At 40.1% G+C, this 9,044-nt stretch overlaps 1 protein-coding gene and 1 long non-coding RNA gene across 3 annotated transcripts; both read left to right on the top strand.

Moving 5' to 3' along the window:
* Positions 1 to 1,761: 1,761 nt before the first annotated feature.
* LOC110797828 (uncharacterized) lies at positions 1,762 to 5,336 on the top strand. 2 transcript variants are annotated; one of them, XR_002535939.2, is made up of 4 exons: positions 1,763 to 2,139; positions 2,386 to 2,534; positions 3,313 to 3,696; positions 5,110 to 5,336. It is a non-coding gene; the product is annotated as an uncharacterized lncRNA (long non-coding RNA). The 2 variants fall into 2 exon arrangements; XR_008923681.1 differs by having other exon boundaries at positions 1,762 to 2,139; positions 2,386 to 3,696.
* A 738-nt stretch (positions 5,337 to 6,074) lies between these two features.
* Positions 6,075 to 7,232, top strand: LOC130463080 (uncharacterized). The gene is made up of 2 exons (XM_056832115.1): positions 6,075 to 6,464; positions 6,555 to 7,232. Exons 1-2 carry the CDS (start codon positions 6,075 to 6,077, stop codon positions 7,131 to 7,133), a joined length of 969 nt encoding a protein of 322 aa, XP_056688093.1. The 3' UTR covers positions 7,134 to 7,232.
* The last annotated feature ends 1,812 nt before the right edge of the window (positions 7,233 to 9,044 follow it).

The raw sequence follows: 9,044 nt of genomic DNA, 5'->3' as shown, positions 1-9,044 counted from the left end.
CTTCCCTAGCTGCGCCCGAACCGAACAAGAACAAGTCTTTTAGGACTCCAAGTGTCGTCCCTCCGTAGAAAGTCCACAGCACGTCCGGATCCGCCTTAAGATTGACCAACTAGAATCGCCCTTAAGGTACTCAGAAAATTCGGCACTTTTGGGGCAAGATGGGTGTTTGAATTTTCTCTCAAAAAAAACTCACTTTTGAATACTTTGAAACTTGTATATAAATTATGACCCCTAGGCCTTTATTTATAGAGTTATGGAAAAGGAATCGTAATCCTAGTAGGATGCGAATTAATTGGAATTAGAATTCTACATGAATTCTACTTAATCAATTTATCCAATAGGAATAGACATTTAATCATACACTGACTCTTGCAGATTCAGGAATCTCGCATGAGCTCAAACTCACACACACACGGCAGCCACAAGGGCTGCCCACGCATGCGAGCAGCAGCCCACGCAGCGCGGCCCACGCATGCGCGGCCTTGTGCGCGCTGGGCTGTGGCGTGCGTGCTTGCTGGGCGATGGCCTGGCTTCGTGCTGGGCCTTCGTCCGGCAGGCCTCGTCCGATGCTAATTCGTACGATACGCTTCCGATTAAATTTCCATTTCCGGAATCTATTTCCGATACGAACAATATTTAATATTTCCGATTCCGGAATTAATTTCCGTTTCGAACAAATATTTAATATTTCCGTTTCCGGAATTATTTTCCGATTCCGGTAATATTTCCGATTCTGACAATATTTCCGTTTCCGGCAATATTTCCGATTCTGGTAATATTTCCATTTCCAACAATATTTTCCGATACGTACCATGTTTCCGTTTCCGGCAACATCTACGACTTGGATAATATTCATATTTCCGATACGATCCATATTTCCGTTTCCGGCAATATCATCGTTTCCGGAGTATTCATTTCTTGCCTGTGACGATCTTAGCTCCCACTGAAACCAAGATCCGTCGGTTCCGAATATTCATAGATGGAGTATCTAATGCCATTAAATACTTGATCCGTTTACGTACTATTTGTGTGACCCTACGGGTTCAGTCAAGAGTAAGCTGTGGATTAATATCATTAATTCCACTTGAACTGAAGCGGCCTCTAGCTAGGCATTCAGCTCACTTGATCTCACTGAATTATTAACTTGTTAATTAATACTGAACCGCATTTATTAGACTTAACATAGAATGCATACTTGGACCAAGGGCATTATTTCCTTCAACTGGCTGTGCCGCCGGCGCAACTGATGCTGCAGGTCTGGAGGGTGATGCACTTGGTCGACCATCTGGCCGGCAAACTGGACATGGAGTTCCGGGTTGAGGACCTTGTGTACACCTACAAGGTCCAAAATTATGGGGTTGGTAGGTACTTGCTGCATGTCAAGGACGACAGGGAGGCTGTTCTTGGTGCGGACAAGTCGAACGACCGCGGGTGGATGGGTCAGTTCGTTTTTGTGGAGTTGGCTAGTTTAGGGCCCGACTCCGACTTCTTGACGGGGGAGTGGATGGCTAGAGGTATTTTGTTTGTTTTTTGGTGTTTTTTGGGCTTGTTGATTTGACTTTGTCTCACTTTTGTACTTTTGTACACTAGTAGAAAAATCGTCATGTGCTTTCCTTCAAGTGCGGCTCATTCAATAAATTGGCAGCACTTGATAGCATTTCGTTTCTTTAAAAAAAGTACTTTTTCACAAGTGCGGGTCATTTTCGAAAATGAGCAGCACTTGGTTCAAGTGCGGGCTTTAAAATTCAAGTGCTGCTCGTCTAAAACTGACCCGCACAAATTATTTTCGGTTTTCAGAATATGAAGCTTTTTTTTTCAGCTTCTCCTCCTTCCCTATGTCTGGTTCTCTGCTTCTACTCCTTCCCCTTTGCGTTTACAATGCTTTGCCCATCTTCTAAATTTCCATTTTCTTCCATGAAAAACTTCTTGAAGTCTCATCCCTTCTTTCTCTCTCTTCTCGCAGTATCCCTGTTATATGTTCTCCCGCCGCCACCACCACCACTCAGGCAAATCACCTCCTTATCCTCCGCCACACAGAGTTGGTCACCCTCGAAAACTTCCAATCTCCAATTTTCAACTAGGGTTGAGAAACCCTAATTAAGTCGTGAGCTTAATCTCACCCCCTACAAGGAAGCCTAGGTATCCCATTCTCATCTCTTTAGTTTTTTTAATTTATTTGGGTTTTTTTGAATTGATATGTTAATTAGGGTTTAAATTTGGTTTTGTTTATGTTGATCGATTTGATATGATGTATATATTTTTTCTGGAATTGTTTTGAAATTGATGCGTTATTTTAAGGTTAATTGTTGACGGAACTTTTCGGGTCGAATAGGTAAGTTCTTGATGCTTAGGAAATTAAAATCAATCAGTTTTTTTATTGTGTAGGTCTCGAATGGTCTACTCAATAGGACTAAGATCAGAAAGAGGCCATTTCCATCCCAGTTGGAATTATTACGGTTGGTTATGGTAATTCTCTCATTTTGACTGTTTTGGGGCAAGAGATCTTGTTTCTGCTGTATTATCTGCCGTTTAAGGTTCGTTGTAACTTCATATCAAGTCTCATTAATTAGCTGCTTAAGCTTTTAAATGTTGCTCTTATATCTACAAGTTAAGTTCACTGTGTAATTCTGCATTGATATTGAGATATGTTAGCTGTTCATTTCGATGTTGTGTATATTCTCTTCATTATTCTTATTCTTTTTACTAGACTCCTGGGTTATTTTTTCAGAGTAGCTACACGTTTTCTTGAGACAACATTTCCCATAAGTTTTCTTCTCCCCTTGTACTTGCCTTTATGTTATTTATTGAACTAATTAAAAGGTCCATTGGCCACTAAAAGTGAAGTTGGTTGTTTGGATATCTCTTAGGGAGGAATATGTAGAAGCTGCTCCTCTTGGGTGAATGAGTGAACATTGATTTATTGTCACACTTGTAGTTAGGCGGCTTGTATGCTATATGTTGTCACCCAAGGTCTTCATGATATCTCTTTTAGGCTTGATAAAAGTAATGAAAATGTAGTACATTTAAACTGTATAATTAACATTTGAGTGATTTATCATATATGGCTCATTTATGACGGTTATTTTCTTATCTCTTATTGCACTTTAGCAATTTGATATTGAATCATGCCTTAAATTCTGGTTTGATTAATGATGATAGTGGCATGTACAGGGTGTAGATTTTCATGGTTTTGTGGACTTGTGTACCCCTATTAATATTATTGTATCTTATATTTTATGATATAAACTTAGTTTAGTTGTATTTAATCTAGCAATACTTACATGATAGTACACCAATTTGTTCATTATCTAGGTTCTGTAGCACCTGATTTCACTTGTTTCGTACCCGACACGATCATAGGAGGCCACAATTCACTCATCACGACACTAAAGGTAGAGGAAAATTAAAATAAATAAATAAAGGAAGTTGCAACAGCATGTGAGTGCTTCTTCATTGTTTTGGTGATAAGTTTTATGGTTTAATGTGCTAATAATTTCAGCTGTACTAACATCTTTTGTTGCGAATCATCGAAGTAAGCTCTTTGCATCTGTTGTAGATATGAATTGGGAGCTTTAAGTTCCAGTAAGATGATGACATATAAAAGGAAACTGGTATCCTCACATAGGAGAGCTTAAACTACAGTTCGGAATTTGGAGAATATACAAATGAAAGAATTGAGTACATCTCACTAGTGAGGTATGATTCACATGCTTACTCTATTATATGTAATGTTTTTAAATTAAAGGATGTTAGGTTTGTCTTAAAACACTTTTTATTGTTTATGTAAAAGAAGAGTCGTTGGGATTATTTTTGTCATTGATCATTTGCTTGGATGTCTGATTTGGCTGATTGAACATATGAACGATTTGCTGGATTTGAATTGGCCAGAGTTGTTCCAAAGCTTCTAGCTGGAAAATATTCAATGGATAGGTATTATATTCAAGTTTGTAAATCTGCAAATTGACTAGCATCGAGGTGTTGCCGTCCAGGGAATAACTTAATAAGTTTGCCAATTACATCCTTAACTGAGAAACTGTTTAGACGTTGAGATCACTAGGCAGCTTCAGACCCACTCTCAATTCCCATGCTGTATGCAAGCTTCTTCCTCACCCTAGACTAGGCCATGCTAGAGGCAAAAAAGAACCACTATGCTATCCTAAGGTCACGGGTGTGTAGTAGTCTGGTTTTCGTAGAGGGTCTAATAAACAAACATGTAGAGGGTTTAAAATAAGGATAATAAACATGTAGAGGGTTTAAAATAAGGATAATAAACATGTAGAGGGTTTAAAATGCTTATTTAGATTCATTAGTTCAAAATTGGGAGCGAAATAAGCCATTTTAGTCAAATACGGCCTATAATAAACAAACTAGCCTTAAATGTGCATAACTTGTCCAAAGTAGGTGAGATTGAGGCTTAGAAACATTAAAATAAGTCTAATAAACATGTAAAGGGTTTTTAATAGCGATTTAGGTTCATTAGTTCAAAGTTTGAACTAAAATAAGCTATTTTAGCCATAAATGTGTATAACTTGACCAAAGTAGGAGAGAATGCGCATTTGAAAGTTAAAACTAAGTATATTTGACATGTAAAAGGTTTAAAGTACTTATTTAAGTTAATTAGTTAAAAGTTAGGACCAAAATAAGCCATTTTAGTCAAAATGTGACCTATAATGATCAAATGAGCCTTAAATGTGTATAAGTTGACCGAAGTAGGTGAGAATAAGTCTTTGAAATATTATACTAAGTCTAATGAACATGTAAATGGTTTCAAATACTTATTTAAGTTCATTAGTTGAAAGTTAGGAGCGAAATAAGCCATTTTAGTCAAAATTTGAACTATAATGAACAAACGAGCCTTAAATGGTCATAAAATGACCAAAGTAGGTGAGAATGAGTATTTGAAACATAAAACTAAGTGTATTAAACATCCAAAAGGTTTAAAATACTTATTTAGGTTAATTGGTTGAAAGTTAGGAGAGAAATAAGCCATTTTTATTATTTTAAGGTTCATTATTTCATTGTTGTGAGCAAATTATGTCTTACTTTAATGTACCAATATTTATAATATAACTAACATGTTTATTTTTCTCGATGATCGATCTTCTTTAGGTATTCAACAATCCGAGGGAGCAACTTTTTACCATTGAGTAGATAAATGAAGTTCGAGAAAAGTTGGCAAAGTTCATTACCATTTTTTGTCTTTGATATTTTCTTGTAGTGAATCTTGATTATGGATGCTAGTTTTTCATAGGATTTTAATGTAATCAATTTTTATATGTATAATTATATACTATTCAATTTAATTATCTATATAATTGGATACTTTTTTTATGTGATGTATGGAGGTTAGTAGGCGTGGTCTAATTGTATAATATATGTAGCAGGGATATTAGTTATATAACAAATTTCTAGATCAATTGCGGCTCATTTATATATCAAGTGCGGCTCTTTTTTATGCTTGTGCTGCCTATTTTTATGTCAAGTGCGGGCTAATTTCCAAAATTGGCAGCACAAAATTTGTCAAGTGCGGGCTCATTTTCAAAATTGACAGCACAAACTTTGTCAAGTGCGGGCTCATATTGCAAAATTGGCAGCACCAAATTTGTCAAGTGCGGGCTCATTTTGTAAATTGGCAGCACTTGAAGTATCAAGTGCTGCCAATATTTTAGCAGCACTTGAGAAACATCAAGTGCGGGCAAGCCATGTGATGCACATGTAAAAGCCCGCACTTAACCCCTTAAAATGAGCCCGCACTTAACCCCTTAAAATGAGCCCGCACTTGAGCTTTTTTCTTCTAGTGGTAGGTGCATCTTTCGACATAGTTGGTGTCGGTGCCGAAGCCATAGAAAAGACTGATGTGCTGTTGGGGGTCCCTCTAAAGGACAGAGTTTTCATCAGCCTCAAGTTCGAACGCGAAGAGCCTTCTCAAGAAGAAGAAGTTTCTGAACCTGCGAACATGTCGACATCAACAGGTAAACATGGATTAGGGTTAGTTTACATTTTTTGGGTTCGTCGCCCTTTTCAATACGAAATACAAATTACAACTGCTGTGACGAGACTGAGTCGTCAAATAAATGCTGCCAACAGGTGCTGGCCCATCGACACGCTCCGGCAAGGCCCCGTCTGCGGATGCATTGCTGAGGAAGAGGCTGGAGTCACTGGGAAGTGTGTCTCGAGCCAAACCCATCACCGTGTTGTCACCACCGAAGCCGCCAAAGGCTTCAACTGACGCCACGGTGACGGGGGAGACCAGCTCGCTTCTGCCTGCTGAGAAAAAGCTGCCGCCTCCATCTCGGAAGAGGAAGCTTGCAGTGGAGTTCCCTGACGACTATGGGTCGGCAGATGCGCCACGGGTTCAGCTTTGGCCTGAAGTCGACCGCCTCTGGATGCCGTCAAGCCGGGGGCGCCAGGAATCTTTGTCCCTAGTAGCTGCAACTGTCGAGAGCGTCTCGGATGCATGGAGGGTATGTGTTTGCTCTTTCTTTTTATTTTCTTCGTCTCCTCCATCCTCATCTCGTCATTTTAGTGACTTTAAATAATTTTCTTTCACATAGGCCCTGCAATCTGCTCTAGCCACACGTCATCATGTCATCATGTTAGAAGATCAAATAGTAAAACTGAAAAATGACATGAAGAAGGCAAAACAGGAAGCTGGTCGTCTTGGCGGTGTGGCGAAGGAGGCGATGGCAAGAGCTGAGGCGCTGCAGGTGAGTCAAGAGAAGGGGGCTGCTAAGGTGGCACAGTTGAACGCCGAGAAGGAGACGCTGGTTGCTGAGGTCGACGAGCTGAAGACGTCTCTCTCCAAAGTCAGGGCGAGGATTTACGAGTGTGCTGGTTACTACACTTGGAAAATGAAGGCCGAGATGATGGAGGAGTTCAAGGCGGGCAAACATGTGAACTGGACTCCTGACGAAGACATTGCTCAGTTCAACACTGCATTCCCCGAGGACTATATCCCCCTGGTGCCGTTAGCGATGAAGAAGACGTTGAGGAGGGTGCAACTGCAACCAGCCCCAATGTCGAGACGATGGCGACACCAGGCGATGACGAACAAGGGGAGAATGCAGGCCCAGCAGACCATCAGGAGTAGTTCTGTCCCCCCCCCCCCCCCCTCAAAAAATTTAAAATTTTAATGTTGTTTTTGTGAAACAATGGCTTGTTTTAAACAATATTTTGTGTGTTCGGCCTTTGGGAAGGTCGAAAAGATATTTGTGGCTGTGTTTCGCCTTGAAGGCGGCAGTCCTTTGTGTGTGTTTTTGGCTTGTCCAAGGGGGCAAGTCATGTAAATATTTGCGGTTTGCGAAATCTGTGTTGCTTGCTTTGTGTTTGGAAAAATGTGTTTGGTTTTGGTGTTTTATTTTGCAGGTTGGGCACATACCTCGAGTTCAACTTTGGTGACGCCTTCAGCCTGTCAAAGGGGAACCTGCAAGAAATGTATGTTGTAGAAAATGTAGATCTGTATTTCATTATGTATGTAGTGTACTTTGTAGTGTACCAGGCGTTTTTGTAATGACCTAAATTGTGTTTTGTATTTTGTAAGACTTGTAACATGTAATGTATACAATCATGTTTGAATAAAATTAACAATGTTTCCTGCTACTTTGTTTCTTTGATTATTTGCACTCAGTTTCGAATGTTGTTTTCCTGTATGTTGTGTTGTACACTTCGCATCGTCTTTTCTCTTCTTGTCGAATCCATCATCATGTGGGCATCATACAAGTCTTAGTCGAATGCTTTATGTTTGTTATTCCTGCTAAGTGTACACTTTGTGTCGTTGTTGATAGGTTATGATACATATGACAAAACATAAATCATGCGGAAAAACCATAAAGCCAGGAAACATATTATTTACACATAATCATTTAGCATAGTATAGATGCATACATTTTGTAGCGTACCTTCCCTAGCTGCGCCCGAACCGAACAAGAACAAGTCTTTAGGACTCCAAATGTCGTCCCTCCGTAGATAGTCCACAGTACGTCCGGATCCGCCTCAAGCTTGACCAACTAGAATCGCCCTTAAGGTAGCTTAGGAATTTCGGCTATGTTAGTGCAAGTGTATGGCTGATTTTGCTTAAAAACCTTACCTTTGAATACTTCAATCGTATCTATAAATTGTGACCCTAGGCACTTATTTATAGAGGTATGGAAAAGGAATTGTAATCCTTCTAGGATGTGGATTTACTAATTAGAATCCTATTAGGACTCTAAATAACAAAATCAATCTATTAGGATTAGGATTTAATCTTTGCACGAATTCTGATAGGATTAGGATTCATTACGAACACGAGCTTCGTATGGCCACGAGGAACGACCACCCGCGCAGGCCTTGCGGCCCACACGAGCAGGCGCTGCTCGCAGCCCACGAGCGCGCTCAGCGCACGCGCCAGCAGCCTTGCTGGGCCTGGCCTTGCGCTGGGCCTGGCGAGGCTTGTGGCCTTCGTGTTGGGCGCTCGGCTTTCTGGACGCGGGCCTGGCTTCGTGCTGGGCCTTCGTCTAGCAAGCCTCGTCCGATGCTAATTCGTACGATGCGCTTCCGATTAAATTTCCGGTTCCGGAATTCATTTACGATACGAACAATATTTAATATTTTCGATTCCGGAATTAATTTCCGTTTCGAACAAATATTTAATATTTCCGTTTCCGGAATTATTTTCCGATTCCGATAATATTTCCGATTCTGACAATATTTCCGTTTCCGGCAATATTTCCGATTCCGGCAATATTTCCATTTCCGATAATATTTTCCGATACGCACCATGTTTCCGTTTCCGGCAACATCTACGACTTGGATAATATTTATATTTCCGATACGATCCATATTTCCGTTTCGATATCATCGTTTCCGAAGTATTCATTTCTTGCTTGTGACGATCTCAGCTCCCACTGAAACCAAGATCCGTCGATTCCGAATATCCATAGATGGAGTATTTAATGCCATTAAATACTTGATCCGTTTACGTACTATTTGTGTGACCCTACGGGTTCAGTCAAGTGTAAGTTGTGGATTAATATCATTAATTCCACTTGAACTGAAGCGGCCTC

The sequence above is a fragment of the Spinacia oleracea genome, chromosome 6 (assembly GCF_020520425.1).
Source record: "Spinacia oleracea cultivar Varoflay chromosome 6, BTI_SOV_V1, whole genome shotgun sequence".
NCBI classification, from domain to species: Eukaryota; Viridiplantae; Streptophyta; class Magnoliopsida; order Caryophyllales; family Amaranthaceae; genus Spinacia; species Spinacia oleracea.
This window is presented reverse-complemented; position numbering and strand designations above follow the sequence as displayed.